The 15,730-nt window shown below is 42.0% G+C and overlaps 1 protein-coding gene across 1 annotated transcript in view; it reads right to left on the reverse strand.

Annotated features, from left to right (window-relative positions):
• SUSD1 (sushi domain containing 1) overlaps nt 1–15,627 on the reverse strand; it is a 106,031-nt gene extending 90,404 nt beyond the window's left edge. Inside the window, exon 1 of the mRNA XM_090037654.1 lies at nt 1,146–15,627. Within this exon, the coding sequence (XP_089893780.1) occupies nt 1,146–1,224 (79 nt within the window). The 5' untranslated portion in view covers nt 1,225–15,627. The remainder of the gene's footprint in view (nt 1–1,145) is intronic.
• Nucleotides 15,628–15,730: the final 103 nt, after the last annotated feature.

A 15,730-nucleotide genomic window follows, 5' to 3' on the forward strand; every position in this document is an offset into this window, starting at 1 on the left:
CCCTAATCCAATTTCCACAGCAGTCAAAAGAAAGACTTACGTTGTCTTCAACAGTAACAAGATCAACACCCTAATGAGTTGGACTACAAGCCGGCTAATAAAACGTGTGAACATCACTATGAAACCATATACACATAGCTATCACAAGCTCAACGTATACAGTTCGGACCTACACACATTAAAATATCATGAATTTGCTATGAAATCAATCACAAAACACAAACGCATCTACGAATGTTACTGATGTTACTGCCCACTCCTGAAGACAGCTGTAATTTTGCCAGATGGCATGAAGATGCCCTACCTAAATGGGCATGTCACTTGAAAGCAATTTGCCCATGCAGTTTGCTTCCCACATCACCTGGCATTTTATCTTTTTTGACATTACACATGGTCTCAATCAACTGGAAATGGAAACAGCCGCTATGCTTGGAAATTGTAAGGTTTCCCTAATATCCCTGATATGCTTCTTGTCATAGGGATCCACCTGGAGACTAACACCTGTAACCAGAGCTGGAAGGGAGGATGTAAAAGGAATAGGCTGTGCCCTCCCGAACAGATCAAGCCAGCCAGCTGCCCATCACCTGGCAGGGGGCCAAGCAGGATTTGGTCTCCACCCGCAGCTAGTACTTGATGCTTCAGAGGACCAGAAAGGAGCAGCTGCAGCATTTTTGCCAGAGAGGTGGAGGTTTTTCCTTCCCAGCATGAGGCAAACAGCAGGGTTTACATCAGGGGTGAGCACAATGAGGCCCGTGGGCCCGATGTGGCCCGCCAGACCATTCTATCTAGCCCGCGGGGCCACTAAAAAAATTAGAAAATTAATATTTCTCTGCCCCTGAGGGCCTGTCATGTGGCCCTCGATGGCTTGCCACGACTCAGTAAGCGGTCCTCTGCCTGAAGTAACTGCCCGCCCCTGGTGTACACCATCTTACGCATCTGGGGGCAGAGGGGAAGGGGAGCGAGGCCGGCACTTCGTGTGCTTGCCTCAGGGACGCGCCCAGTCTTGGAAGCGGCTCTTTGGTCCGCGCAGGGCAAAAAGGCACGGCGACGCTTTGCCGTGGGGGGGTCATCGCGACAGGGGGACTCTTGCGCTCCCCAGGGCTCTTCTTCCGCGGCCGCTCCCGCGCCCGCCCGCCCGCACTTACCCCGCTGCCCCCGCGCCGGCCGCCCGCTCAGCCCCGGCCACAGCCCCAGCCACAGCCCCAGCCAGGGCAGGAGGCTCATGCCGAGCTGCCTCTCCGCACCCTGCGGCCCCGGGCGGCGGCGCTGCGGACTCCCGGCCCCGGCCCTTCCGCCCGGCTGCCCGCGCACACGTGGCCGCGCTGATAAGGGCCGGGGGCTGCGCCCCGGGGGACACTGCTGCCCTGTTGCACCGCCTGAGGCTGGCGCCACCCGCCAGTGCCAACCCACCGGGCTGGGCGCTGTTGCCCCGGCACACGTAAGGCCAGCAGTGCCCCTTGGAGCAGGGTTGCCTCCCCCCCGAGCCTCCGGGAACGAGAAATAAAGGAGGTGTCGCTTTCTACACAGGTAACCCAATCTAGTCTGCCACAGTTCAACAAGCCTGGTCCCACTCCCTGCTGCCCCGGATGTTTCTGTATCATATTTTTGTCATGAGTTTCTCAACAGGGGAGCAGCACTCTTCTGTTAGGGATCAAGCAACTTGTCCACATAATAAACCCTGAAAACCCATAAAAACAACACTGAGCTATGGCTAATGGAGAATTTTTATGAAAAGTGTTTTGCATAATTAGTTGAAATGATTGGCCATTTGCTTCTTTTCCTTCCCCTTTGCACTAATGCAGGAGGAAATGAGCCCTCCTATGGCACCACTAAGAAATGCTGCCTTGCCTTTTCTTATAAAGTGGTTGGATCTACTGTGGAAATGAATTTGAAAACACTCACTGCATCAAACAGGAAAAATGGTTATGGAATTATGATGAGCCACCATTTCACCATTTTCTGCAAATAGTCTTTAAAGAAGTTTCCAAGGAAATGGATTAGTTAAGGAAAGCATAATGAAAACCTATATGTAGAAATCAGTTGGATTGAGCAGGTGTAAATCAAGATAAATTTAGTTTAAGATAGCTGAGAAGCTAATTTAAGTTTTGATCAGTGATCCAAACATGGGCAAACTGAAAGCAGAATCTGGGCCTAGTTTGGAGCCAGAGACAACTATACTATGAACAAGTAATTTCTCCTAACTAGTCATCTGCTAGGAGGCTCTGGAGTACTCTGCAGGAGAGGAAGATCAAGAACTCAGGACCATAAGAAAGGTAAGAGCCCCAGTCACTATGATCTCAAAGATTAGGTCAAGTCAAATGTACTTAGCTTAAATCCCTGGGTCTATCCCAATAAAACATGGACAAATATCTCCATGGATTTTCCACTTTGGACAGAATAAAGAGTCAGTATTTCCTAGTGCCATACTGAAAGGATCCAAATTTGCAATTACAGCATTTTCTTTGTTCCTAATAGTATTAAATCCCACTACCCAGAAGGCATCTGAGCTACTACCCATTTGCAATTCTCTTCTCTGTGATCAGAAAATGGTCATGATGGTCAAAGTAATTGAATTCATCCAGAGACAGTTGGAAGTTTCCTGTGCTGCCTTTCCTTACAGTTGTCTAAGTGGAGATAATTGAAAATCAAAAAGGCATGCAGGATTAAACATCTCCTTACAGTTTTTGTTTGCTTTCCAAGCATTTCACAGAAAAAGCCACCAGAATATAAATCACATTTCTCATGTAAGAATGCTTGCTATAGATGATATTATTTATTTTGATGTCTCAAGACAAAATATTAAATAGATTGTGATGACTACTGCAGCAAATACATTTTAAAATATGGCAAATATTCTCAGCCAGGCTGAATAAACATAATTCACCTCTGAGAATAATCATTTGTCAATCATATAGCAAAGCATATAAAAATGCTGTCAAACCACTGTTTTGTGGGAGGCTGGGAAAAGAATGACTGAAAACAGGGTGAAGGCATTCTCTCTTTCACCTGGAGGCCAAATGCTGCTTCTCTAGTCTATTTAAAATTAGTGTAATTAAGAATCGTCTTTGGGTCCTTTCTTTAGTCACCAAGGTGAGCAATGTTTTCTGAAGCAGATGCAACAATTGAAAAATGGTTGGCCCCCTTCAATCTCTAATCAAAACATTTTGGTAATAGCACAGTGCAAGTGCTACTCCCATCATGATTTATACAGAGGAAATTTCACTGCTTCAGTTATTTGCATTGTTTCTGTTCCTATGCCACCAGTGCAATTTTGGGCAGTTAGTTACCTCCATCAAACATTACCCTGAACGCTTACAAATGAAGATGGGAAAAAGAATAGGAACAAGTTAGAGAAATGAACTCTGATTAACCCTATTCCCTTTAAATTAATCCCATTTGATTAACCCTATTCCCACAATGTTTCCTTACAGTCATCCCCTTGAATTAAGGGACATATGAATGTACCTCATACATAGAATCACAGAGTTGGAAGTGACCTCAAGGATCTTCCAGACCAACCCTTCTGCAAATTCAGGATCCGCTCTTTCTAAACCATCCCAGACAAATACCTATCAAGTTCCTTTTTGAAAAACCTTCGGCAGAGTTCCATGACTTCCCTAGGCAGCTTGCTCCATTGACACATACTGTAAGCATGTTTAGTGTTAAAGCCTATTCACTGTTCATTGGAGAAGCAGAGAAGAAAGGGCTACTATCTATAGGGTACCACTCAGAACAAAGAGCCCCAACCAACTTTCCTACTGACGCCTTGTGACCCAAGATAAGATAACCCCTTCTCTGCTTCAGCTTATCTAGTTGTGACATGGGGACAATACAGTTCTCATGCACGTGTTTTGTAAAGTGGTTTGGGCCAGTGAAACTGTTTAGAATACAAAAGACTTGAACAAGGTCCAGGTCACAAAATCCTTAGATGCAGGGGTAGCAGCGGATGTAGTCTTTCTGGACTTTAGGAAGGTCTTTGACACTGTCTCTCACCCCATTCTCATTAAAAAGCTAGAGAACTGTGGCATCGACACCTACACAGTCAAATGGGTCACTAACTGGTTGGAGGGCTGCACCCAGAGATTGGTGGTAGATGGGTCTTATTTGACCTGGAGGGATATGGGCAGTGGGGTCCCCCAGGGCTTGGTTCTTGGACCTGCACTGTTCAACACCTTCATCAGCAACTTGGATGAGGGGGTAAAAAGCACCCTGTTCAAATTTGCAGACGACTCTAAGATAAGGGGGGATGTGGGCATGCTAAAAGGGAGGAATAGGCTGCAATCGGACCTAGACAGGTTACAGGGGTGGGCAGATGAGAACAGAATGGGTTTCAACACTGACAAGTGCAAGGTGATGCACCTGGGGTGGGGGGAAGAACCAGCACCATACCTACAGGCTGGGGAACTCCCTTCTCGTCAGTGCAGAGGCAGAAAAGGATCTTGGAGTCATCATTAATGCTAAGATGAACATGGGCCGGCAGTGTGGGGATACAGTCAGGAAGGCCAACCGTACCTTGTCATGCATCCACAGATGCATCTCAAGCAGGTCCAAGGAGGGGATCCTTCCCCTCTATGCGGCACTGGTCAGGCCTCAGCTGGAGTACTGCATCCAGTTCTGGGTGCCGCACTTCAGGAGGGATGTGGACAACATGGAGAGGGTCCAGAGGAGGGCCACTCACATGATCAGGGGACAGCAGGGCAGGCCCTACAAGGAGAGGCTACGGGACCTGAACCTGTTCAGCCTCCACAAGAGAAGGCTGAGGGGGTATCTAGTGGCCTGTTACAAACTAGTCAGAGGGGACCAGCAGGCACTGGGGGAGTCCCTGTTCCCCGAGCACTACCAGGAGTGACAAGAAATAATGGTCACAAGCTGGCAGAGGGTAGATTCAGATTAAACATCAGGAAGTGCTACTTCACTGTCAGGGCAGCTAGGATCTGGAACCAACTTCCAAGAGAAGTGGCACTGGCTCCTACCCTGGGGGTCTTTAAGAGGAGGCTAGATTAACACCTTGCTGGGGTCATTTGACTCCAGTACTTTTTCCGGCCATGGCAGGGGGTTGGAGTTGATGATCTGCTCAGGTCTCTTCTGATCCAACCAACTATGAAAATGTAAGTGTCACTTAAAAAGTGTGATTTCTATTTTTCAAAAAAATGGCCTGGGGAACCTTATGGCTGAGTACAGACAGTCAAAAAGACTGAGGCTGAATCAGTTCAATCTTCACAGGTTAGTTTAAGCTGCATAGATTGAACCAATGAGCAAGTGAACAGACATTTACTTTTGCTTCCAGAAATGCAGCCACATGCTTGCAGTAGCCCAGGCCAGAAGCTGGGGGTAGGGGCTAGAGCCTGCCTCCCTGCTCTGCTAGAGCAGACCATTTGAATCTGGAAGGGATCTGGGACAGAAATTCTATGAACCGATTTAACCTAAATCAGTTAAGTCTGATACTACATCCATCCAGATTTATCTTAAACCAGTTTCAGCCATTTTGAAAGCAGTTTTTGTGCACTGAACTTCTGTTGTGTTACAGATTTGAACCAGTTTCCAATCACTTGTATCAGTTCACGTGTAATGTCTGTCCCTACCCTGTGTGAAGCACACCAGTCTTGGCACTGAGAAGCAGTGCCCTCAGAAGTTGTGTAGTATGGGAGAACAGCTGCAATGGAGTTGCTACTAATTGTTCCACGCACTAGTTACATGAGTAGTCTTCATGCACAATACCTCCTCATCCTCTGCTGTTGGTTCCACTGCATTGTTTCAATGACCAGGGCAACGATGAGCTTTTCAAACACGGTTTCATTCTCCCACTGCTGCCTTCCACACACTCTCCCATGTCTTTCCTAAGCTCCCTAATTGTGCGGAATTTGAACCCATCCATAAGGCTGCTACCCTTTCTCCAACTCTCTCCTCCAGCTTTTCTGCCATGATAGCCATACAAAATTGACTAACAGTCTAGTTAGGGATAATTTGATATGCATGGGTGTGGAAAAAAAAAGAAACCCATTAATTTCACATGTCATCCCTCTCCCACACTCTTTACTTGTTTTCCTTACAAACTATTTAGTGTAGGGACTGTCTGCAAGTGATAAAATAATTAAAAGGAAAGGCAGATTACTTCCATGTAACTGGAGCTCTGAAGACAGGTTGCCTGTGCAGATCCAGAGCCAGTCAGACTGTTCTTAACAGCAAACCGATCTATTTCAAGATGGGACAGGTTTTATCTCAAGCTGTTTAGCCAACATAGTGTCCTGTTCCCACCACTACAGGTCAGAAGCTTTTGTTACCAAAGTAACTTTACCCAGGTTACTTTTGTTACCAAGGTAACTTTACATTTGTATTTACACTCTAAAAACAAAAAAAAAAGAGCCCAATAAAAACCTGAAGGGATCCCAATGTCTACTTCCTATTCAGCATTAACAAAAGGATATTGCATTTATTCTGAAATCCTACTGACTTTCAGGAAAAGGGGAAGGAGAGGAAGGGAGCATGTAGAATGAACTGTCATAACCATATTCTCAGGTGATAAATACCTGGTCTCCCAAGTTTATTTGTTCTATAAGCAACTCAGCCTTTCCCCTCTGAGTTTATCACTTCTTACACAACTAGCATTCCCAATTTGTTATTCTGTCAGACTGATGCCACAGACAGCATTTGCGAGAAAGCTGAGCAAGGACCCCAGCTTCATAAAATTATTCATGTGATTATTGTTATTTTGCTTCATTTTTAGTAGAGGAGCAGCTGCCTTTGTTTAGCTAGATGGTTACAAATAAAGCATAAGCTGCTTTTCAGTGTGTGCTTTGGTCTTTTGAAATTCAATTATGTGTAACAATATTATTTATACATTTACTGGTAATCAGACAAGGAGGAGATTGTGGGTGATGACATTTATATATTGTCATAAATTATAATAGAGACACAAGACTGACATTTCTAGAGAAAGAAAAGGTCACCCAGTATTCTTTTGAAATTAATTGCAATGCTGACAGCAATGTTCGTCTTCAAACAGTTTACAGAATTCCCACAAGACTCTTCACATCTCATCAACACTGAATCTAGCTGTATTGGCAGAGAAAGAGTAAAACAAGAGCTTTTGCCATAATGAGTAGAGGATGAAAAGAGCTCTACTAAGCATTTGCTCTCTCACTGAGCAGCAGTTCAGTTACTTAGTGGCAGAATCACTGAGTTCTACTGCCTGGTTTTCATTTACAAATGGTTTGGCAGAAAAAATACATTGCATGTGGTTCTTCTCTAGTTTATTCTCTAGATACCTAGAGAAAGTGTATTTTTACGGTCCTGTGAGATAGTTTCAGATATAAATGCATCCACAAAGGGCAGCCTCTCTCAAACTGCAAACTGCTTGCCTAAGGAAATTTCTTTGGGGTGGGGAGGTGACTAGGATTATCGGAACAAACCCTCCAAGATGGCCATTCCATAGCCTGCTCTGGAAGTTGAAGGTGCTGGAAAGCACACAAAAAGGCTGCTCCATGCATCAGTCACTATTGGGATAAGGATGGGTAGAGGAGGTGTTGGGGTAGAAGACATGGTGTACAAACAAGGATTTCAGGGTGACAGTCCACAGTGAAACAATTGATTCAGAAATAAACACTATAGGCAAACAGATACACAGAGTTGGCTGAGTGTTAGCTATGGGGGAGGATATGAACCAATATTAGTTTCATCATCTGACTAAAAAGAATTAAAAATGCATGTCCTGGAATGTATGAGAGATAGAACTGATGTATCCATTTTCCTCATATTTCTTCCCTAGCTCCTAGTTCTTGTTTGTCTCTAAACATGTTAAGCAAGAGGGAGGGAGAAAAAACTAACAAATATTTTGTTTTGCTTTTTCTGAACCCAAATTATAAAACAGTAGTTTCCAAACCATGGGAGTGGCTAGATCCAGAATTTGAAGCTTAAGCCCATTTTCACTCAAATAGGCTGAAATCTCATTTATACCAAGACCAAAAGTAATTTAAAGAGCACTTGAGTTAATGAGAATCAGACGAAGACATGTATACTGCATACAGTTAGCATATGAAGCCGAAGGGTACACGGAACAAAAATTGTATTTTGGTTTTTGAACTTCTGGTATTGTCTATATTTCTTTCCACAGAGCATATGGAAATGTTGGCGTTTTGTACTTCTGTTAAATTAAACAAATCTTACACTGCCATAAAAAGCTAGGAAAGCTTGAGAAGAAGGCATCAAGTAGAGAATCACCCATCTACCAGCCTTATATGTCAGGAAAAGTCTTTGGGGTTTGCATCTTTGGCATTTTTAAGTCCTTATGTACTGTTTTACAGGACAATTGTCAAACCACTGTATAAATCTCAAAACCCCAGCAGCACTATGACAGAGGTATAACTGGGACAGATTAAAATAAACTAGCCCAAAGGTTCCACAGCCTTAGGTTAAAAGTTCATGTCTCCCTAGACAGAATAAGTGGTATCTAGGCTGTCCGTATGGAAATCCAGAACATCATCCAGGAAATCCAGGACACTGCCCCTCTCTCCACCTATGCTCTTGCACATCAGCAGCGGAGGGACTTTGTGCCAGGAAGGCAGTGGTGCCTGCCTGCGAGACACTCTGTGCCACTCCAGCTCCTAGCCGGACTGTACCCCATGCCCCTGTGTTTCTGGGGTACCCATTATAATTCCCAACAGCAAACTGAGACCAGCCTCTGAAATCTAGGAATATTCCAGGTAAAACAGGATACTGGTCACTCTAGTGCTACCCTTTAGACTAGAATGGAAGATCACCACTAGAATATAAGCCTTTCGCCAGAAAAACATGTAAATTAATTAAAGAAAAGTGAATGGAATGCCATCTTGGTGAAGCAGGAACAACCAGCCAGCTGAAACCACTGTGGTCAATGGATCAAGTCACAGACACGGAAAAACCTGAAACACTATAACCTGTCATTTATCCTAAGTGTAACAGGACTGAGCAGTGCCAGCAACAATAGTATGAGATGGAACGGAAAGATCAGCCATCCAGCAGGCCTTTGGTTCAGGTCTTCCCTCTTACTGTTACTACATTAGGAAAGTATGTATGTATTCACTGTTGATTTGTACTACGGAAAATGGATTTCGCCTAGCCCAGTACTTAATAACTTATTGATGCTCTATAGCAGTGTTTCTCAACCTTTTAAGTAACAAGTACCCCCTAACTTCTGAAAATGTTAATAAGTACCCTCACACTCAATTTTCCAAGGGATTTTATATTTACAGACTAATGTGTGCCATATGTTGGAAGAAGGGCTGTGTATATAAGGCCATGATATGACAGATGTCTGATCTGGTGTGGATAGGGTTGCCATCTTTTACATCGGGAGTGCACAACTCAAGTATGTACCTGCCTAGAGGTGATGTTGGCCAAAGCTGGGAGGGCTGAACCCAGTGTCACACAAAGTGGGGCACACCAAATTATTACTGAGGAATTTAAAGCACCACACAGTGCACCTAATTTTTTGCCATAGTTTTGAGAGGAGGAAGGGGCGAGACAGAGGAAAAGGCAAGAGTATTGGGGTACCCATGTATCCCCTGCCTGTGTCTTGCATACCACCAGAGGTACCCGTACCACAGTTTGAGGAACTATGCTTCATATAAGGAGAAGCTATCTCCATTATGTATAACTGCGATGGCGTGTACAATCGAATGCTTTCCATTTTTGTCCTGCTTTCAAATGGGATTTGCTTTCTAAAACTCAGATCTTCATTGATGGTAAGCCCATTGGAACCAATACATCAGCGGTCACTTACACCATCTCCTCTGCTGGTACCTTCTCATCATTTCCTGCTAAGTCCATCATTTCCTGCTAAGTCCATCATTATCATTACTTGGATGAGATGGTTTAGATAGAAATGATCCTTGCCTTGAGCTGAGGTGGTCTCCAGAGGCTCCTTCCAGACCTATTTTTCTATGATCACATTGGTAGTTTCTTCTGGTTATATATTTCAAAATAAATTTCCAATACAGTTAAGATTCTTAAATGTGATTAGATTTTTTACAATTTGCATTGATGTAACATCTACAACATTTGGGGGCAGGGTGGATAGAAAGAGAGAGAGAGATTTCCCTAACATATTTCTCTTTAAAGATTCTTCTAGTTTGTCCTTTAAAGCAAAAATCAGGGACATTCCAGAAAATAACATAGAAAGGAAAGCATGCTGTGTAATCATTCATCACAAAAAAGAGAGCTGTGCACAGTTTGGTTTAGCACTATAATTTTTCAAACTGGGCCTTTATTCTGGAACATACTTCCATTTAATTCAACGAGAATCAAAGTTAAACTACATCCTCTCCAAAGGTGCACTTAGCAGCTTGCTCATTTAGACCCATTATTTCCTAATTATTTTATCTCTGCAAAATCATTTGCTAGTTTTCAGCTATCCTATATGGGAAGTTAAATGATTGACATGTCAGTGCAAAACAATGTTCATTGCTATGCAGCTGATGCTGGTGTTAAACTCCTCAGAAATCGTTTGCTGTTCAGACCTTCTTACATCACACTTACATGGCTGAATGGCCTTCTAAATTGCTTGGTAGTCTATAAGTTGCCACCCTGCCCTGCATTCTGCCTGACTTTAGACTGCCATGGCTAACTACCTCCCTGTACCAATATACCATAACTCTGAAAAAGCTATGAAATTCTAGAGAGGACAAAGCAATGTAACAAATTGGAAAGGGGCAAGTCACTGAATAGCTTAAAAATCTTACAAATTCATACAGAATGCATTCTCTCTTTGGCAATATGACTAGGTTTGATTTCTCTCTTGATGGGTGGTGGGTGATAGGAAATGTCTAACTGATGGTCCTTCAAGAACATATTAACCCCGATACCTGCATATTTCTAAAAAACAAGACTAAGTTCATTTTTTTTAGTTCAACTTCACAAGTATCTTTCCAGTTTTGATGTGCCATGCAGTAAAATAAATAGAATATAATATATTGGACAGTATTAAGCCATCCATCTAGAAACTCTTTTGGAACAAGAGATTGAGAGGGAAGTTAAGAGTTATTTAACAAAACCCTCCTCACAAATTCTGAAACTATTTCACAGATATGGCCCTGGCCCTTCAGTGAGGTACACAAGCTCAATTCCAGTCCTGAGCTTATTACAGAATCATGTCTACATGTACGGAACATCACTGAAATGAAATCAGCTTCATGAATTTGGCAGGGCTGCAGTCCATAAGGATACTTCCTATTAGGAGTGAAAAGGGGTGGGGAGAGTCTGGGAAAGGTGATGGAGAGGGGAAATTTCGGCTAAAGATACTATGAGAAACCTCTGCATCAAGGAAACGTTATTATGCATTATGTTTAATGCTCCCATGGAGTAAATAGGACTCTTCATGTATCATCTAAAAGAGCCCATCTCACCTCCAAGAAATTCAAGTTTGAAATGGACTAGACACACATAATATTCCCACTTACCTAAGAATAAGTGAGGCTCATTTATCAACAAATGCTATTTCAACATACAGCCAAAAACTAGAATAATAGGCTGAAGATAAAACCCTCCACTAACCCTGAATGGCAGTTTGGCTCATATTGGCTTTCAAAAATCTCTCTGCTTGACTATTTTTTATCTTTCCAAGCTGATCTGGAAGTGAGCACTGAACAATGAAACAGAGGTGCGGATTTATTTGGAAGAGCTGAAAAATAAGCTGGAACAACTATGGAGAACCAGGAAGATTTTTTTTGGTGTGTAACTGAGAAGTTAGGTGGCCAGCTGCCCTTTGTCTTTGACAGAGTATAGGGTTGGAGCCCAAGATTTCACTGCAAGTTGACTGTTGTAAAGATTGGGATTTAAGGTATTCATTCACATTTAGAAACTCCATAAATAATGGGAGCATTTCTCTACAGACGTATAACCCAGCTAAGCTTTTGGCACCAAAGATGCTCCTTTCTGTTATATGCCCCAGCTCAGCATTTAGTGAAATAACAGCATACGGGAACAAAAAGTGGTTCAAGAAAGAGGACTGTGGAACTTGTTACACTCAACCAGTAAAGCTACTTCCACAGGTTGTAAATGAGGAACCTGGACTACATAAATTTACAAGATATTTCCAGATCAGATAATGAGAGGGAGAGCAGAAATGGACAGCTTTACATAGATGGGATGACATTTTGTTTTAGATTTGTAGCTGCTGATATTCAACCTGCTGTTTGACCGTGGGATAAATTTTAGAAATAAAAGGAAAAGAACCTGTTAAAAATGTTGAAGACTAGCTAATGATGCAAACATGGGGTCTTTGATAAGACCCAATCTTCCTCATTGCAGTTTCCTGTTTGCCACTTTTCCCTACCCCACCCTTAAACTAAGATTTTTTTTTTCTCCACTGAAGTCTCACAGTACAGTGGCTAAAATAATTTAGGGAGATGCTTATCTACAAGCTAATGCTACGTACATGCTGTAGTGCTATATTTTTCTTAGCTCTCACACGGAGCTACAGGAGTCACAGCTCTTGCTAAAAATAAAAATAAAGAACCCACTTTAGGATAGTTCCAAAATAGCCCTAAAAACTACAATTGTTACCATGGTAAGAAAGCTGTTACTTAAAAATAAACCTCCTCCATCTCCATCTGTAGAACAGGGATATTTATACACTAAGTAATGGCTGCCGAATACTATACTGGAGATGGAAAAAAAGGTGTTGTAGATGGTCAGTAGAAGGACAGAAAGAGAATGCAAACACCTCCTCTTCAGGGCTTTTGCATTTAACTACTAGCTAACATTTTGATGGACAGCTCCAAGTCATGGTCATCCTCCTCCTCTCAAAATTCATAAGCATGTGAGCCAAATATGGCTTTTGGGGTGATGCAACCAATACAAATATTTCATTAGAAATCGTGTGAAAGTTTAAAAATGGTTTCAGTATAACGGAAACTTTGTCCGCAATTAAGAAGTTAATCTACTGACTGACAAATAGGGTTTGCCAAATATATAGCCTAAAAAAACAAAAACAAAAACCCACAATGAAGAAAATAGGTTGATTCATCTCTTAGGCTGAAATCTTTGAAGTAGCATAACCACTTGGAAACATACATTTCCCTCAAGTAAAATTACTGAGGTGAGATATGAAGGGAGAAGGTGTTTGGAACTGTACAGACACTAAATTGAACAACTATAGTTACTAAGGAGTAGACCTCTCATGAGATCGTCTCTACAGATCCCTTTTATCATACCAGGGAGATTAAGACCAAGACATTTTGCAAGAGGAGAGCAGAGGACAAAACTGAGTGACTGAAGAAGCACTGCTATTTACTATTCAGATCCTTTTGTAAAAAATATTAGTTTCCAAAAGGTGAATTGAAGATTTTTCACGAATTCGCTGGAGATACTAAGAAGGCAGGCAACATACCACAGTTGCAATCCACTACTAGAAATAACAAAACCCTTGAGGCACTGATACCCTGGCTAAATCTTATTAGGCTGTTAAAAGGAGTAGACTGTGCGTGAAACAGTATTCTTCCTTTCAGAGCTATCTGGAAATGTACTGATTTCATTAGCTTCAGAAGACAAAGACAAGTTCTTCCTCCTATTAGCAAATCATTCTGTTGTCCAGACACAAAAAAAGAATCAAATTCTGTACCATAGTAAACCCAAGCATAATATACACAACATAACCAACTGAGGCATGGTCTGAACACAAATAACAAATGTAGAAATTGTTGCCAGAAAATTTATTGAAGTTTGAGCTTGTGGAAACTTTGCTGGATAAAAATGTTACTTGTCCAGCTAGCTTACATTTCAGGAAAGAAAAGAGGCTCTTTGACCTGAACTACTATTTTTTTTTTCAAACCTTCATTAGACTACACTTTTTGATGCAGACTAAAAATGTTACTTGTCCAGCTAGCTTACATTTCAGGAAAGAAAAAAGAAAAGAGGCTCTTTGGCCTGAACTACTATTTTTTTTTCAAACCTTCATTAGACTACACTTTTTGATGCAGACTTTCTTACTTGGGTCTACACCATGCCCTAGTACAAAGGGTTCTCAATTGTATAGCATGAGTGGGAGTATTTCTTTAAGAAATCTCTTTCTTCGGTGTTTACTTCCTCATGCCTTACAGGGAGCCAGTGAGAGTGCATGCATCCTTCAAAATGAAGCGTCAGCTTTGCAAGGGTAACTATCAAAAGGCTTAGGTAGAAGTGATGAATCTACATGCAACACCCCTCTGATTTCCAGTATTTGAGTTACTGCAGATAGTTACAACAATACACTGTTTATATGAAAAGGATACATTTAGAGAAACTTCAGATTAGAAAAGCTGGGCGTTTTTACAAATGGGGCAGAGAGGGAAGTGTTTTAATAGAGATCAGGAAGTACACAAAGAAGTCTGGAGGCTGAGGTACAGGGGGCAGAAAAACCAACCCCAATTCCTTTTTTCCTTTGCACTTTCATATTTTCATTTACTTTCCCTCTTCCTCTCAACCCTAGTCCTCATCTTCATTTCCCAAACCCCACTCTAACATATTTACTTTATTGCTTCCACCTTCAGCTCTTGTTCTCCCACCCTGATGCTCACCTATGGTTGATAGAAAATGGCTGGCATTCATATTTGTTCCTTCAGCTGAACAGTAGTGCTCTGCATGTGATGATGCACCTGAGAGCTATTTGCAGGCTTCTCGCATGCCATAACATCCTATCTCCAACTCCTTTACATAGCTGCGCAAAAAAGCTGGATGAGGGGTTTTTCACCAGGATACTTCAGGCAGGGTATTACTATAGGGCATTCTTGGGACTGATCCCTGTAGTACATGTACTCATACTGACTGCTGGCATGTTCACAAGCAGTAATCACCAAATCAGGCTGGTGTGATCTGCAAAAATTCAGGTTGTAGTTCTACAATACTCCAAGGACAAGTTTACCAGCTCACCAGCAAGGATTCCTTGTTTTAAAAGGGATTCATGGAAACTTTATATATTGAAAGAAAAATTATGTTTTCAGGGCCAGAAAAAAAGTCTTTTTTCTTTTTCCAGCAACTTGGGATCATGGGGTTTGGCAACAAAATGTTGCAGACATTGCAAACTATTAATGGTGGTCCTAGGATTTCTTGAACTACAACTTATCCCAAAGAGCTTGTCACTACTATCTAGAAGTCACATACAGAATTAGGAGTTACCTTAGATGAGGCTAAACCTACCTAACCCACTGGAGAAGAAGCATTTTGTTCTGCAGAAGTGCAACCCACCCCAAACTAGTCACTAGACGTGTCCCCTAGGATAGACAGCATGCCATGTTTTATCAGGAATCACAAGTAGCAATACTTATATTAAACATGCTCAATTCTACTGTTATACACTTAGTCTGAGGTCTGATACTGAAAGTGCTTAACAACATTTGAGTGGGAACATTAGACCTTTCTAAAGTTGCCTGCTTAGATTCAGCAGCTGAAATAGATTGAAACAGGAGGGTTAAACTGTCACCAAATTAGCTAAATGATGCTTTAGCACAGAAAGCTTGTCTCCTCCTTAAATTACATACTGTTACGAACCTATCACCTCCAACTTCAGCTTGATAATGAGTTTTGCACACAGTACAGAAACTTCATGAAAATATTCCATTAGCATATGTATTTTTCTTCAAAGTGTGTTGAACACATTCAATATTTTTATTAATAATATAAAGAAATTAAGTGTAGATGGCCAAATAGGCTAAGGAAACAAAGAAAAAAAGAAAAAAAAGACATCATTAGCTTTACAATTAAAAGACAAGGAAAAACCCAA

Source organism: Crocodylus siamensis, chromosome 3 (genome assembly GCF_052110815.1).
Source record: "Crocodylus siamensis isolate JL-2025a chromosome 3, ASM5211081v1, whole genome shotgun sequence".
Classification (NCBI taxonomy): domain Eukaryota; kingdom Metazoa; phylum Chordata; order Crocodylia; family Crocodylidae; genus Crocodylus; species Crocodylus siamensis.